We start from the raw sequence: 17,921 nt of genomic DNA, 5'->3' as shown, positions 1-17,921 counted from the left end.
TGCTTTCACACTATTATTCTTTCACCTCCCTAGTATTTCTAATTGTGTATTACTGAGTTCTGTAAATTAGGACCATAGATGCTCTTCATCTCCCATCCAAGCATTCAACAAGCTTATAGTACTACTTACTATGTTCAATGTGCTAAGTCAGAGTGGTAGATGATCTAAACTGAAAGCACTCTGCCCTTGGGCAACTCATAGGTTAGACTAGTGAGAAATAAGTATTGATGGTAAGAAAAGAAATTAAAGTGAAAAAAAGCTACTACTTGTGCCACTATGAAGGAACTGAAATGTTTAAGCATGGGAACAGAGGCCTGAGATGTGAAAATACTAGCACAGTTAAGACAGTCTTTTAATCAGAAAGCAAGGGTCCTCAGATTTGTGAAAGTGCTTAGACAGTTTGAGGAAATCAAATGAAGTATGGTGAGAACAGACAGTGGTCAAATAAGTTGTGCTTAGAAATATTCAGGAATCACAGCAAAACCTAGTCAAAACATTATTTTAATCAAAGGGCATTAACCCATGTGAAGAAAATAACCACCCCACCACCAACATTCTACCTACCCCAAATTACTTAAAAAAATTAAAAACATCTAGCTGTTTTGGGAAATATTCCAAAAGGCTAAGAGACTAATGGAGGAAAGGGCAAGAAATGATAAACTGATATAAATTTTATAATGATAAAATTTATGATAAAATGATAAAAATTTTAACTGTGGTTAAACAGGTAAAGAAGACATTGTTTACTATGAGACACTGATAAGAACTATCTTGAAAAACTCAAGTAGCTACTTTACTTATCCAGATTAGGAGTATCAGAAAATGAGTACACTAAAGATAGGGAATGAAGGAACCAATGTTTTAGATCTGATATGCTTAAACATGAAAAAGGCAGTTGAATGGATAAGTTTGGTCTTAGAGGTGACAGTAAAATTGGTAACATTATACTTCACTGAATGTACTATCTAGATAGTGTACAGAAACAAAGGATCAGATTAGATACTGGAAATGGAATGAGGGATGAAATCCCTGATGGAGAAGCCAAGGTTAAAAAACAAAATCAAGTAAAAATTCAAGTCAAGAAACTAGAAAAAAATTAAGAGGAAGTCATCAACCCCCATTTCTGAGGCAGAAAAGTAATCTACAAACCTCTGATCTTGACACAAGCAGTTCCAGGAGACTATAGGAACACATAGGAAGGAAAAACAGAAACAGTATTTTGGAAGGTAACTCAGACTAGCTACGATAGACTACATAAATGGAACTATACTTGCATAGACTTTCTGTGCAACCAGAATAGTAACAACCAGGACATAGTAGTCATTAACTGTCAGTAAAAGAAAGGTAGATTAAAGAGAAGTTAGGTTTTAGAGGTGAATGGGATGGAAGCCTGACTGAGGAGCTGGCGTTTGAGGAGCACAGGGATTTGGTGGCAAACTTTAAAATGGTCTTGTAAATTTTTCTATTTTCTAAAAAAAATTAAATTATAAGATCAGATGAGGGGCTGGAGATACAGCACCATTGGTATAAGGTTATTATGCAAAGGTATGCACTTAAGAATGGAATCTAGTCTCTAAGTCAGAGAAATGGAGAAGAGGTTGATTGAAACTTTTCTCAAATTGTAGGCTAGTTTATTAACTGGCTGGAGCAATAGCTCAGCGCATAGGGCATTTGCCTTGCATGCGGCCGACCAGGCTGGTGCAGGTTTGATTCCTGCGCCTCACTTGGAGAGCCTGGCAAGCTACTGAGAGTATCTCACCCGCATGGCAAAGCCTGGCAAGCTACCCGTGACGTATTCAATATGCCAAACACAGTAAAAATAAGTCACACAATGGAAACGTTACTGGGCCTATACGAGCAAATCAATGAACGGCAGGACAGTGCTACAGTGCTAGTTTATTGTGATGAAGTTCTTTTAGCCAAGGTAATTTAAATTGGTGAACTAGAAGTTTGTGGCTGGAGATAGGGATCAATTTATCTGAAGTTTTGATTACGGCAAAAAGTAAGACTTCTGCTTATAGGGACACCATAAAAAACAGGAGGCAAGGATTTGCAAGATGGCTGGGAATGAAGAGGTGTATTCATTGTGTGGTAGTGTTAGGAGGCACAAATGTTAAAACCAGCAATGAAATTTTTAAGACTATTACAGAGAATGAGCATGTGAAATTTTGGAGTCATGTGGGTTTCTGATTAGACAAAATCTAAACCTTGAATTAATGTATAAGGAGTCAGGGAGAATATAAGTATTCTAGGAGACAATATATATCAAATACCCTAAAAGTGGTGGTGGGCAGGGAATGAACCTTGGTATGTGTATTAAGGAAATGGAAACACTGGAAATGGGAACCAGGGTTAAGAATGTCTGGCTGTTGGCAGGGCCTCTTGAGTAAGGAAATATACTTTTTGGGGGGTGGATGCACCCCACTAGCGATGCTTAGAGGTTACTCTTAGGGGATCTTATGAGATACCAAGAATTGAATGGGGGTCAACCATGTGCAAAGCAAGCTCCCAACCCACCGCACCATCTCTCCATTCAGGAAGATGTATTTTCAAAGTGCATTCTTCTGATGACTCAATACAATTAAAATGTAGGATCGTGTAAAATGCATGTTTTAAAGTTTTATACAATTCTGCTCTTTAGTGCTCTTAAATCTCAATTAAAAACATTTAAACAGAAACAGGAGGTCCAATCAGTTGGATCCATGAACAGACCAATGAGATCATCATTTGTAAACGGCCCACACTACTGCACTGGCATACAAACTGCTAACTTTTAGCACTGCCTAAATAAATGTCATGCTAGATTAGAATTTTCTTATTTTTTCCTTAGCTCCAAGCCAGTAGAATGTACCTATAAAGTAACATTTAAAAGTTTTCACTGTGCCTATTCACTGTCATTTAAATCTGGAAAATTCCCACTTTTAAGAGTGAGTCTATTTTCTGTGAAGCAGAACTTTCCAGTGTACTGATGTGATTTAAGAGAGATTCATTCTGGAAGGAGCTGGCTTTAGAAAACTTTAAGAACGCACCAATCTCCTGGTGTATTATTACAGTCAACATTTTGGAAAAACCTGCCCCACTGTTCAACTTTTTAACATCTGTAAATTTCTCAGTCTTATGTGTAATATTTTCTTCTGGCTTCCATCATTTTTTCCCCCTGCATTATTTCTAGTCATCCTGTTTTAACCTCCAATATATCCAGCCCATCTCTCTATACCATACTAATTAATTTTCTATAACTGATACCTGATATGCTTATCCAAAATTGATAGGAGAAAAAACGCAACCACCCAACCAGACCAAAACACCACCATGATTAAACCTGATCTACAAGAACCTTCAGGACTTGGTCCATTTGTCTTTTAGATTACAGCTTCCCCAGCTCTCCTTTCTTTCCACATGAACCACCAGCAATCCTGAGAATGCACTGTAATGTTCCTACCTCACACCCAGATTTCCCTTCTCCCTTATTGACATCTGAGACCTAAAAACCAATCTTTCAACTATGCTTCACTATGCTCTATGCTTAATGCTTAGTTAACAATACTGTCACTAATACAAAGATGTATTGTGAGTAACATGTTCTGATCTGGAATAATCCTATTATTAAAGTTTAGAAGAGGGAGAAATTCCATTTTTTAAATGATGAAATCTCAGAAAAATTTAGGCTGTGGGAAGGAAATATCTCAAGACAAGAGATTGAGGAAAAGTATACCATGAAAAAAATAAATACTTTATGATTATTTTTAATACTTAGGCATTACATTCCATATCAAATTTACCAACATGCTGTTCTATAAATTCATATTTACTTTATACCATGATTAGATTTTTCTGTTCCATGCTAAAAAGCCCACTCTCCCATAATTAACTTTAGCATACAGTACCTGGAATATTAAAAATTAACTCAATATTGGCAAAGTCTTTCTCCTGATAAGTAGGAGCAAAATTACAGAGATCGCTAGTGGTCAATTTCCTTAAGCTAATGAAGAAAATAAAAGCTCCAATACATTGACATTTTCAGTTAATAGTAGCTCATTACTACAATCAACAAAAATAACCTTATTACCTACTGCACTATATAGGGCAGTTTTGCCAAATATCTTTAAGAGCGTGGTCAACTTCTGAGAAAATTGGACGGAAGCATCCAGTTGTTAACAAAAATTTAATATTAAAATGATTAAAGTTAATTTAGGAAAAAACATTTATTAATTACCGATAGAACAACTTTTATTTTTATAAATAACAGTGGGCTTACCAGAGACTCAGGCTTATAATGTTTTATGCATATTGGTAAGTTTTATGCATACCTTACGGTGAAACCAACTTTTCAAAATAACCCATTAAGCTCTAAAAAACTGCACTTAATAAAACTTAAAAAAAAACATCTTCCAAAGAAAATAATTCACTCCTTGACCATGCTTATTTATTCAGAGTACCAGCAATTTCAATTAATTTTTAAGTGCTTCAATTTTTTTCCTGCAGTTCTGATGTTGCATGGGAAATATACATATTTTCATATAATCACAATGTAGTCAATAGTTCAGATTAATATTATGAATGAAAAATTAGTTTATAACAAAGTAAAAAAATCAATGTTACTATTAATGGCAAACAGAAACTAAATATTTAAAGGATGTTTTCTTTTGTTTCCAATACTGATTTTAGTTGAACTTTAAATGGAGGTCAAAAAATTCTCCTGAAGTAGCTTCTATCTCTGGCCATGACTCCACGGTATAAATATGGTGAATAAAGCTAAACTATGAGTTAACTGTATATTGAATAATCAAAATAAACCATTATTAACAACTAATACTGCTCTGGAAGACCAATCTAATGAAAAAAAGTATCATTAGATATGGTGAGAAAATACAGACAAATCTGTACAATCTAACATCTATAAACAGTAAAATCAAAACATCCGACTTCCTTATAGAAAGTGTTTTATCTATGTAATTATAAATGTTAAGGACTCTTGCATTTTATAAACACAAGATGGGCTCACTTTGATGATACCAATTTTAAGATTTATAAAAATGTTTAAAAAAATCTTTCCACAAAAGTTTATACAGTTTAAAGCTATACACCAATCTATAAATCTCAGAAAATGGACCAAAAAAAAAAAAAACCCAAAACCCCAAACAAAAACAACAACGCCCCCCTCCCCCCCAATCTTTATAAGATCACATGTATAAAACAAGAAATGAAATGTGATTTTATTTAAGGCAATACTGGGCTACTTCACAAATCACCACCTCAATATTTACACTTGCTCCACACTACTAGTTTCTATCACATTCACAAAGGATTTTTTTATAACAAATGTTTAAAATCTTCAATGTAATAAATTCATTATTCACATTTCCATTATATTTCATGGAATTATAGTAACTATTTCCAATCAGAAGCACTAAAAAAAAAAAAACTATAGCTATAGGAAACTGCCAAAGAATCTGCTTTAATTTCACATGAATACCACCATAAAATCCTGGATGGTAAATTTACAAAGCAGAGCAAAATGCTGATATGTGTCTAACTTTGTGAAAATGCTGAGATCATCCTGTAAATGTTTATGTAAAAATTGGTGAACTATAGCAGAGTTTCTAATTTAATTTAAAAAATTCTTAATTTAAAACAATAAGTTTTAAAAAGTTGATCACTTAGTTAAAAATTAAAGTTCCAAATATAAATGTGTCATTTAATAGTTTAGACTTACAGACTGCTGGTGGCAGTAAATGATTTACAATAATAAATATATACAAAAAAAGATTATCTACAAACAAAAAGTACTGGTATACATGAGCAGTGTCCTGGTGAAACATCAATCACACAGATAATTCAGTTTAGTTCACAGAAAGGGCAACTGTTTGATAGAAACTGAGGTCTATCTATATACTATTTACAATAACTAAAGTATTGATTCTATTCCTCAGGTCCCATAGGGATTAAAAAAAGCTTTACATGACAACACGTGTCATATTTTTTTTTCTTTTTGTATGTCTGTCTAGGTTAATTCATGTCAACAAAAAAAGTTTCACAAATCTAGCATGCGTGATGGCTTCCAATTAAAAATTAAATTGTAAATGATGTATTTATAATACATTACTTATCAGTACTGCCCTCTCCCTGTGGCTTTACCCACACTGATTTCTTTCATAACAGATACATCTGGATTATATGAACGTACTTCAAGTTTTTTCAGACTGACAGTAGGTCTCATTTCCTGAAGTTGCTTTAAGACAAGCTCAGTGCAATCTTTAAGAGTCTTGTCTATGACAATTTTTACATTATTACTGCACTGAAGCTGTGATGGATTTGCAAACTGTACAAAGATTTCATTCTCTTTACAACATACATGATTTCCACTAGTCATACCAGTTTTGTCAATATTTTTTCTTGAATTTGAATGGGACCCTTTTTTATTTCCACTATTTGTGTGGTCTTTATCAGTATTTTTCTTCTGCTTCACTGCAGACTCCTCGAGGAATTTCAGAAAAGATACTTCAAACCCCATCGGTTTGAATGAGCTCCAGTCAAACGATGAAGGATGGTCCTCAGTGGTTTGAATTGCAACAGCAGTTTCTTCTTCTTTGTGTAAACTACTTGATGCAACTGTGGATGCCGGTTCAGATTTTTCAACTTTTCTCCTCTTGTTTTGGGAAACATTTTTTTCTTTATTAACTCTCTTCAAATTAACTGGTTTTTGCTTTTCTGACTGGCTAGAGACATTTTCCTGAAAATCACTGTTTATACTGGAAGAGGTTTGAGTTTGAGTCTCAACATTTGTGTTGTCCTCATTTATTAATTTTGTAATAAATAATTCTGTTAGTTCATCCATTTCATCCTTCTCCTTTTTTTCAGAGTCCTTCTGTGGAACTGCAGTTGTTGCTGCATTATCACTGTTCTCAGATAAACATGTGTCAGAATTTTTCACATCACTCTTATCAACTTCTGGCTCAGAAGTTTCCTTTACTTGTGAACTACAACACTGTTTGGAGACGATTAGAAGATTGCGGTTTTGTGCAGTAAATGCCTTAGATAATTTGTGGCATTTATAATGTCTAATTATATTGCTTTCACTAGTAACAACTGATGTACACCCCTTTATCATACATGGATACTGGGTTACAAACCTGCTCGTACACTCAGATAAAGCATCATTTCTAGCCTTAATTGAATACACATGTTTTCCACGTTTCAGAGAATAAGGTTTATTTTCTTCAATCTGCACAATCTTTGCATTCTTGTTTTCTAAATTATTTCTTTTCTTTCGTTTGGTCTTAGGCATTTTGATTCCTTCCTTTCCAGACCTGTTATACTTTGTCCCACGATATTTAGATTTTGTCTTTTCTTGGTTTGCTTTGCTTGATATATTTTCCTGGCCAGGTGTTAATCTTCTGGGCCGAATCAAATGAGCTTTGTGTTTGTCATTATGCTTATTAAATATGTGTCGGAGGAGATTAGACCGTGTGGCATATATACGGTCACAGCCCTCGCAATCACACTTGTATATGCCATCTTCTTCTGTTTTATTTCCCTTTGCCCCGATCCCATGGTCTGCCTCAAGATGAATAACATAGTTCAAATACGTAGTAAATGAAGATTTGCACTCTACCTGATCACATGGAAATTTCCCAACATCCACTGAAGCAGTCATACTTTCAATTTCCTCAGGAGTCATTTCATGAAGTTTCATGTAGTGTTGTATTAGGCCAGTAATTGCTTGGAAAATCCTAGAACAGTCACTCACTTGACATCTAAATTCTTTCACAGTTTGTTTAGCTTCAATTTCTTCACTTTCTTTACCAGCTTCACTTTCCTCTTCAACTTCCGCAGAAAAGGCAGGTAGATCTGATTTGTGTACAGCCTGGTAATGCAGAATTAAATTCTGCTGTATTGTAAAGGCAGCAAAACAACCCTGGTGAACACATCGATAAGGTCGATAGGGGCTGTACCTTGTTGGAGATTCAAGGGACTGGGAAACTGGCTTCTTGCGTTTTTTCTCCTCCTTTTCTTTTTTATATCTCCTAATTTTCCGTCCTTTGGTTTGTATGTTTGTGAGAGAATTTGTATTGCATTGTTCTGAAGTAACTGCAACTAGCTGTGAAGAACTTTCTGTTTTTTCAGGACTTTTTTTTTCTGTAAGTTCCTTTTCTGGGACCACAGCTACATTACTGAGCACATTTTCCTTCACTGCTCCCAGTTCTAAAGGAGGCTGAAATTCCCTTTTATTTTCCTCCGTCATAGTCATAGCTTGCTGTCTTTTTACTTGTGTAATTCGTGGGGTTGACGAATTTTCATTCTGAGATTTTCTTCCATAAGGTCTTTTTATTTTTAACTTTACCATTTCTTCAGTTGTAAAATGGTGTACCAACTGACAGTGTGCCCGAAGATTAGAATTTCTCGTAAATGTTTTTGTACATGTAGGCACTACACATTTAAATGGAGCAAATTTCAATTGATTTTTCTTAATTTCAAGAATCATCTCTGGAGTGTACTGGTGAATTTTACCATAGTGCTTAAATAGTGCATCTTTTGTCATAGCACTATAATTACAGCCTTGATTTTGACATACAAAAGGTTTATTAACTCTTTCATTACACTGAACATTGTTTATCATCTCGGAAACTGGCTGAACAACAGTGGCATTTGGAATTAATTTGGCAGGAGGAGGAGTAAGTGTCACTGATGTATTTACCAGCACACACTGGGATGCTGGAGTGGAAAGGTCATTTTCTAATTTTAATCTCTGTAAGCCTTCTAAAATTTCTTGTATTTGATCCTCTTTAGGTACTGTTTCTGATTGAGAAATGTTACTTTTTGTTGGCAAGACACCCATGAAGGAGGAAAACTGAGAAGAATCAGGTAGTTTGTTATTTTGTACAGTGTTAACTGAAGGAAGTTGAACATTATAATTTATCTGAGTGTTCTGTGATGTTTGACCAATACCCTGAGATCCACTTTTAACCTCAAGTATTTGAGAATTCATAGCGTTTTTAATAATTTCAAGAGTCTTTTCAAAGTTTTGCATAACATTATCTTCAGAAATCTGCAAGTCAGAATTTATTGAAGTTGTACATGAATTCAACGCCATCATTTGGGAATCACCATTTTCAGCTTTTAATGTTAAAGAAGGAGCTAACACTGTGTGGGAATCGACACCGGTTTTAAAGTTTTCTTTTACATCAGTCACAAACAACTGATTGTCAACATTATTTAACTTCTGTGTTAGATTTTCCACCAGACCCTGAGATTCACAATTTGGAAGTACATTTGAAGGAAGGTTAGTAGTTGGTATCTCAATACTCTTTGTTATAAGTCCCATTGCTGTTATGTCACTTGTTACCAAGTTTTGGGAAGCACTGGGTGCAATCAGTGGAGGGGCAACTTTCTTTCTTCTCTTAGAAGCACTGTTTCCTTTTTTATTCATATGACTGGCCCTTGTATTCTGAGGACCACTTATAACTGAGACGCGGGAACTATTATTTGTAAAATTTTGTGCTGGCCCGCTAGAATTAGGGAACGAATTAGAACACAAACCATTTTCAACAGTCTTCAATAGCATGTTATTTGCTGGAAAAACAGGCAAACTGCTGCACTCCTCACTGGAGGAAGTTTTAGAGTTTGGTGTCCGACTCTGGTGCAGGGGATTTGAGGGACACACAGTCTGCACCAGGGGCAGCACAGCTGGATTTGGCATAACTGGTGCATTTACTTGTGCTGCATCTGAAACACAAGTACCTGTTGGAACGTGAGAAAGCATTTCGGCACTCTCAAATGAACTGGGGATACCTGCAGTTTCCAAAGCCTGTTTAATAATTTCACTTCCTTCTTGACTAACACTTGTACTGAAGTTCGTCACACCTGTCCGAGGAAATGTATTTGGTAAAAATGTAGAGCGATTTTCAGCAGCAAGAAGTTGAAGAAATGACGGGTCTTTAAAACATGTTTCTGGATTAAAGGTAGATTGTTGTGGCTGCTGCAAATTTACTGTATTAGTGGAGAGAATCATGCTGGCAAGAAGAGAAGGTTGCCCATTATTCTGTAGAAGTTCTTGAGCAATTTCTGTCCCGTCCAGTGGTTTACAGTAAGATCGCTTAGACAAGTGTCCACCCAGAGATCTGGGATTAGTAAAAGCCCTGTAACACCTGCTACATATAAATTTCCCATCTCTGATAATTGCAGGCCATTTAGCCCTTTTGTTGTGCTTGGGTTTTCTTTCTTTACCATTTGGGCCCCGTCCACGGTCTTTCTTGGATTTTTCAGGTGCAGACTGCTGGGCACCTGTGCTACTGAAATCATTTGCAACATTCACTTGAGAAGGAAAAACTGTATTTTCACCATTACCCCCTTTTAGGAAGGAGGAATTGGCGTTTCCTTCAATCTGTGAGGAAAAATGATTCGTACTATTTTCCAGTTGGGAAAAAACAGAGTTAGTCCCAGTATCAGCTGGTGAAGGGAAGAGAGACATGGAACTACTTTCTGCAGGTAAAGGAAGGAAAGGATCGGAGCCACTATCAATATTCAAAGGCAAAACTGTTTTGGTTAGATCTTCCATTTGTGCTGGCAAGGTGGTATTAGATAAATTTTCCATCTGGGAACGTAACATACTACCCCCTTGTTCATTTTTGTCCTGAGAAGGTATATTTGGATTAATGACACTTTCTACTGAGGGCAACAGTGGGGTGGGCACACTTGCTAAATGAGCTGGGAAAATGGAAGGGGCGATATGCTGCAATTGAGTTGAACATGTAGGATTCCCACTGGCTTTGGTTTGTGGTGTAAAAAATGCATTGTTAGAGCTGCTCACCTGTGACGGCAAAAAATAAACAAACTTTCCATTATTTGGTGCATTTAAGTTGTTAGATTTCTGACCTTTTTTACCTTTGCGCTGCATTTTAAATGCAGCATATTGGTCAGGGTGTGCTGTCTTCATGTGTTTCCCAATACTTTGTGAAGAATTATATGTTCGAGTACAACCCTCAACCTGGCAACTAAATTTCTGAACTGGCGCTTTTGGAGGCACTGATGGAGTTCCCAAGGTTGGGTTGGGTTGAGGAGGAACAAAAGCAATAGTTTCTAAAGTCTTAAGAGGTAAATTATAAAGACTGGATGGTGTTTTAACATTACCTCCACATTCAAACTTGGAAGCTGGTAAATTCTGAAACCCTGCTTGATTTTGCACAGAAAAGGTCACCATGTTGTTCCCTTGTCTTTCCAAATTTTGTGAGGAAAGGTCACCTATTTTGAGTGTTTCTGAATTTACTAAAGAGTTCTGAGGAATCTGAGTTTCATTAAAGCAATCCTGTTCTTTCCTCTCTTGCAAACCTGGATGACACAAATCATTACAAGTATTTTCAACTGGAGTATGTAAGTTTGTCACCAATGATTCACCAGAATCTTCCACAGCTGAGCCTTCTTGCTTTCCAAAGTTGTCCTCAATCCCTTGATTGAGTGACACCTTAATGGACACAGCAACTTCACTAGCCTGAAGGAGAGGAGTAGTAACAGGATTTTCTAAGCCATTTGACAAAGGTCCATCAGACTGGCTAAATTCAGAAGCAGAAATTTGGTCTTGTTTGGTTATAGCTGATTCTGCCTTGCTTTTGCAAGAATTACTTCTATCTGCAGACATGGCATTTTGAGTATTATTTTCTAAAGCCAGCCCGGATGTCTCTTTTTCTTTCTCAGTGTTCCCTTCTGTGCTCTGATTTACTTTAGAAGGCTGCAGAGGCTCTCCAGATGAATTAAGCTGGTCTTCAGGAGGCAGCACTTTCTCAGGATTATTGTGATCTTCCAGATGTTTTTCTAGTTCACTCTGAGACCGATAAACTTTACCACAACCTGTGAACTTACAAGTGTAGGTATTATAATGTTGTGCTTCATGATCATATAGTAAATAAGCTTCTGAAAAAATTCTACCACATTTAGGAAACATACACTTTGCTCTAAAGACTTGGTGTTCCTTTCGGTGTGTTAAGAGCTCTGCATAACTATTAAAACCGGCTTTACATTTCATCTGTATACAGATATATGGTTTACTGCCACAGTGCATTTGTAAATGATCATTGAGATGAGTGACACTTACAAAATGCCTTCTACAGTACTGGCAAATAACTTTCTTGCTTTGCATCTCAAGAAAGCGCTTGGCATCTTCATTATCTTTATGCCCCTTTACATGAGCAATTAAATTTTTAAAGTACTTAAAGCCCTTTTTACAAAAAGATACAGGGCAATTAAATTCATTAACAGGTACTGGTTTCTGCACTGGGATTACTTCTGGTTCGTAAGATTTATCTTTGTCATCATTCTCATCATCTGAACCATCATTGTCATTAAATACTATGAAGTCTGTTGAATAGAGACTATTTTTTTTAATAGGCCGCTGCTCCTGTTTGGCCACAGTATTAGTTTTCTGATTCTCATTTGTAGTGGTGATCTTCGGAGGCCTTCCCAATCTTCTTAATGGTTTCATAGCTGCTAGTCTCTCTTTACTAGATTGTTTAACATGCAATGTGACATGAGGAACAAAAGTTTCTTTAGAATTAAAGTTCTTAGCACAAATGGGGCAACTGTAAATCCCATCTTTGTAATGTTTTTGAGCATGTCGCACGATTCTATGACCAAGGAATTCTTTGTCACATAGTACACAATACTGCATGTAGGCCTGCCAATTCCTAAACCTAGCAGAAATAAAGCCTCTCTCTCTTAATTGTTTGATTTCTTTCTTCTTTTGCTTTTCATCACAAATGTCTTTGAGGAGGCCGGAATTAACACCAATTTCACCAGAAAGTCCATTTACTGAAGTTTCTTTAATCTCTTCCTGGTAGTCTACTCCTTTCTCATAAACTTCACTGTCATTTAGTTCATCTATTGAAGACACAATGGATGCTTCTTCCCCCATTAATGCAAGACACTGTCGTTTTAAGGTTTTCCAGTCCCAGAATTCTGGATCAAAGGGCCACTGAGTTTTCAACACAAGCAAGAGCTCACAGCGTAGAGAATTTGGTATTGGAAGATTCTCTTCATCATATTTCTGGTCTGGTTGATTATATAACATTTCCACAGCATAGTATGCATCTACTGTTGGCTCAATAAGAAATTCACTTAGTTGACAAGCACGCTTAACTTCCAGATCATCAGGCAACAAGCATGAAATGGTCTTGCAAATGGATATTTTCACTTCAGTATTTTCTGTAGATTCCAAGCGAAGTGCTTTAACACACAGTTCTATACAGGTGGCAAGTCCAGCCCCTTCAGTCTGTGAAAAAGAAAATAGGAAATTTTAATTTATATTAATAAAACATTTTTAACTTAGTGACATTTAAATTATTACTTAGTACAAAGGGCTGGAACGATAGCACAGCGGGTAGGGCATTTGCCTTGCACACAGCCAACATGGTCGACCCGAGTTCGATTCCTCCGCCCCTCTCAGAGAGCCCAGCAAGCTACCGAGAGTATCTTGCCCGCATGGTGAAGCCTGGCAAGCTCCCCGTGACATATTCGATATGCCAAACACAGTAACAAGTGTCACAATGTTACTGGGTCCTCTCAAGCAAATTGATGAACAATGGGGTGACAGTGACAATGACTTAATACAAAACATGAAATGTCTCTCCTAGAGCATATGCTGCTGCTGCTGCTGCTGCTGCTGCTGTGTGTGTGTGTGTGTGTGTGTGTGTGTGTGTGTGTGTGTGTAAGTAAATACACTGGTACTGGTGCTAGAGTTCAACTTGTATAGAACAGCATAAAAGCATAAGCATAAGCTAATAGGAGCTAAAGCCTGAGGGGGGGAAAAATCTAAAAGTCAGGCAAACTTGTTAGTTCTTTACTTTTCCAACCTTTTCTATCTTATTTATAAAACAAAGATCAAAACAGCACTTAAACTTCATATAACTGTAGTGAGCATGAATGGATATTGTCGACCTAGAGTACCTGGAGAGTTAGGAGCCAAAAATATTCCTCTGTGGAATGAAAACATACTTTGCATGTGGGAAGCCCAGGTTTAATCCCTGACACCTCATGGAACAGTGGGCACCAGATGTAAATCCGAAATAAAAAACTGAAATAAAAAATAAATTTGAAAACAGCTAAAACAAAGTAACTGGTATAGTTTAGTATATCTGGCACACACTGAGTGATCAAGCGATGCCATTATCTTTATCACAACTGTCAATTCCAAAGTTTGTATCTGTAATCTTTGTGAAACAAAATTCTCTTAACCAGGTCAGCTAAAAATTATCTCCATGTTCCATAATTTATTAGCAATAAAATATTTTCACTTTTTACAAAGTTATTTTACCTATAATTTGAGAATCTAGTTCTAGGATACGCTCTAATGCTGTCTCACATTTCTATTGCTGGAACAGCATAACAATTAAAAAATAACAAATCACAGTATCAAATTTTACATTCTTTTGAGCCTTCATCACTTTATACACACACACACACACACACACACACACACACACACGATTCAAATTTAGTTTACAGGCTAATATTCAGACCATAAACTGAGATATATGTCACATAGCAAAATGAAAAGCTCTATAGCTAGTATGTTTTGAAAACTGAGTTTGACTCACAGTTACACTGGTCTTTGGGATGAAAACTCTGGTGACCTCTGAAGGGAGGTGGGGGGAGTCCCTGCCCTGCTGAAGCCCAGACAGCTGTATTCGCATCCCACATTCCCTGCCATATCAATGGCCCAACTTCACTGCTTCATGTCTAATATCTGCCAAGATGCCAATCCAACAAAAATTCCATGTACATCTGTGGGCTGAGAAATCTGGGGTCTTCTTGGAGTAGGGGCAGGCAACCTCCCCCGACTCCCTGTACTGTCAAAAGCCTCGGAAGCCACACCTGCATCCCACCACCATGTAAACAACAGCCCAGTTTCACAGCTTCACCACAAACCTTGGAAGAGACGTAAGCCAAGCCAAGCCAAACCACTGAAACTCCAGTACAGTTCTACAGATCATGAAGTGCGCTGTGGTGGCGATGATGCACTGACAGCATCAAATTAGATGGGAAGGAGCATAAAAGAACACTAAGCTCAATTTAAAAAAAATAAAATGAAAACAGTAATATAGAAGGCTCCAATAGTGACAAACAGCTCAGCAAACCCTTAGACAATGACTTTAATGACCCCACTGTGAGGAAGGAATGTTGGGGACCTGAATTAAAAGGGAGAGGGGTTGCGTGTATTTTCTGAGGCATACCCAGAACTTCTAGGGATCAAACCCAGGTCTCTGGTGTGCAAGGTCAGTGGGGTACTCTCTTGAGTTCTCTCCTTGGCCCAAAGGAATTGTGTTTTTAATGTGTGAACTCTGCTGTGGCCAGGCAGACAGTGTGAGAACCGAGTTATTTCGCAGAATACCTAATTGGTATTTTAGTTAGTGTCAAAGAATGACTTGACATGAACTCCCCACCTAACTTGGTTACCAGAAGTATTTATTGAGTAGTACACAAAAAAAGAATTTTATTTTATCTCAATCTTATACTTTGTTTCTATTTCCTACCCCACCCCACCCCCACTCTGTCCTACAATCATTGCTGGAGAAACAAAACAGAAAAGTGGGTCAAACAGCCAACTTCTTTTATTCATGTAGCACCTACTTTTTATCAGGTGCTGTGATGAGCAACATTCCACTACGAAAGAATGACCCAATTAAAAAATATATATATATAAACATATATAGTAGAAAATTAATATCCACAGCCAGGGAAAACAGGGACTAGAAGGACTGGTTGGAATCAACTATAAATGTTATAAATGTGTGTGGGACATAGTATAGTGTAGGTAAGATAGAGACGGGCCAGGATCACAATAATAGCTGGAAATGATCACGCTGGACAAGAACTGAGTATCCAAAGTAGTTAACAGAATATACTGGATAACCTTTCAGTATCTGTACTGCAAACCATAATGCCAAAAGAGAGAAGGGTAGGGAGGAAGGGGGAGATGAAGAAAAGTGGAGAGGGTGATGGGAGAGAATCTGGGGACACTGGTGCTGGGAAACATACACTGGTGGAGGGATGGGTGTTGGAACACTGTATGACTGATAACTGAAATGTAATTACTAAGAGCCATGTAAGGGTCTATCTCACAGTGGTTCAATAATAAAATTGTTAAAAAAAAATCAAAATAGGATTTAAAAAAAGATCCACAGTAAACTGTAAGTCCTTTGCATGTCACAGACTATAAAATAAGTGGGGCTATAATTTTATAATCTTTAAGAGTCCAGGAAAAGTAAAAAGTGAATCTAAAAAGAGGCACCAAGCTATCTGTTGCATTTCTTTCATAGACCCGAGTTTAAGAAAACAATTATTTTAAGTTAAAATGTGAGTAGCTGGTCAACAGTCTCAACAACTTCTGGAGCTTTGACAAGGAAAAAAGAAGTATAGGGTCATGACCAGTTCACCCAACTGTAACCTTAAAGTGAAATTTCACAATGAATTAAAAAAGAAAAAAAAAAAGCTACACTGCAACTTGGTCACAACTAAGTACCTGTAAAGTCTCCTTCAGTACTGAAAAAAGTAGTATTACGATTCTTATTTTTAACTTGTATTTGATCAGATTTTAGAAAATGAAAAACTGTTGTGTAATGATAGAGTTTTTAGAACAGAAAAATGACAATGTTTTACCTCATTTTGGTAACTCTGTTCACTGGCCACAGAAACAGAAACAAACTTCTCCCAGGTATTCATACTTTTTCAACAGCATTTTTAAGTTTCCTTACGTCTGTGATCACAAAATCTCCAGGAAAAAAGCTACTCAACACAACTGTATGCCACAGTGGAAATGTCTACGTGATTCATTAGCCACATCAGGTAACTGAGAATACAAAGGAGAGCTCTTCTCATTGAAACCTTTCATTCTACTACAGAGCTAAAATGATCCAAGGGTATCATAATGAGCAGCCTAGTTCTTCCCCCCGCCCCCTTTCCATTTTTTGGGTCACACCCGGCGATTCACAGGGGTTTACTGTGACTCTGCACTCAGGAATTACTCCTGGTGGTCAATGCTCAGGGGACCATATGAGATGCTGGGAATCGAATCTGGGTCAGCCATGTGCAAGGCAAACACCCTACCCGCTGTACTATTGCTCCAGGCCTGCAGTGTAGTTCTTGTACAAGTATTTATCCTCTCCAACAGGGCCTCCTGAATGGGAAATAAAGCTAAGATACCGTTACCTAACTATGTTGATTCATCTGATTAAGAAATGAAATCCAAGGCTGGAGAGTTAAGATGGAAAAAGGAGTTAAGGTGCTTGCTTGCCCAGGGCTGACTGCCACCCCCCTTCAATCCTTGTACAATATATGTCCCCTAAGCACCATCAGGTATTGCCCCCCCAAAGAAATGAAATTCATAACAATCTATATTTATATTTACAATAATTGCCTAAGAAATTTACAAATTCTTCAAGTTTACTTTTACCTGCAGCACAATAAAATGAAAAAGCAGACTGATATAGAGGGGGGGAAAACTTGAAAAAGTAAAAATACATTAAGATTTAATGACCAACTACAGACTTTAATCAGTACTTTTAAAAGGGGATAGGCAAATGTTCTTTTTTATTTCCTTTCAAGACAATTACATATTAATTAGAAATTACCTTTTATGCTACATACCAGTTTTAAAAGACTCAAAACTTGGACTCTGGTTTACTTAATAAATAGAACTACATATGGAATCTATCCTCATTTCCTACCTTAGTGTAATTTACTATTTAATCTATTTGTTAAGTACTTTCATTTTAAGTTACTATACTATTTAAATTTTCTAAAAATTCTTTAACACTTTAAAATTAGTTTTGGCATTTTGGTAGCATCTTTCTTATGCTTTAATTCATTTTAAAGATTTATTTATCCACAATAGTAATACTTGAAGTTTAAGACAAACATTCTTTTTATTTACT

General features: G+C 36.7%; 1 protein-coding gene across 6 annotated transcripts in view; it reads right to left on the bottom strand.

Moving 5' to 3' along the window:
* Positions 1-5,192: 5,192 nt before the first annotated feature.
* Positions 5,193-17,921, bottom strand: part of ZNF292 (zinc finger protein 292) — a 105,347-nt gene continuing 92,618 nt past the window's right edge. For all 6 annotated transcript variants that reach the window (XM_056124981.1, XM_056124982.1, XM_056124985.1 and 3 more), the window contains one exon: positions 5,193-13,261. In XM_056124981.1, the coding sequence (XP_055980956.1) occupies positions 6,110-13,261 (7,152 nt within the window). In that variant the 3' untranslated portion in view covers positions 5,193-6,109. The remainder of the gene's footprint in view (positions 13,262-17,921) is intronic.

This window comes from Sorex fumeus, unplaced genomic scaffold (genome assembly GCF_029834395.1).
Source record: "Sorex fumeus unplaced genomic scaffold, SorFum_2.1 ptg000054l, whole genome shotgun sequence".
NCBI classification, from domain to species: Eukaryota; Metazoa; Chordata; class Mammalia; order Eulipotyphla; family Soricidae; genus Sorex; species Sorex fumeus.
The sequence above is the reverse complement of the archived record's forward strand: the minus strand, read 5'-3'. Positions and strand labels throughout refer to the sequence as shown.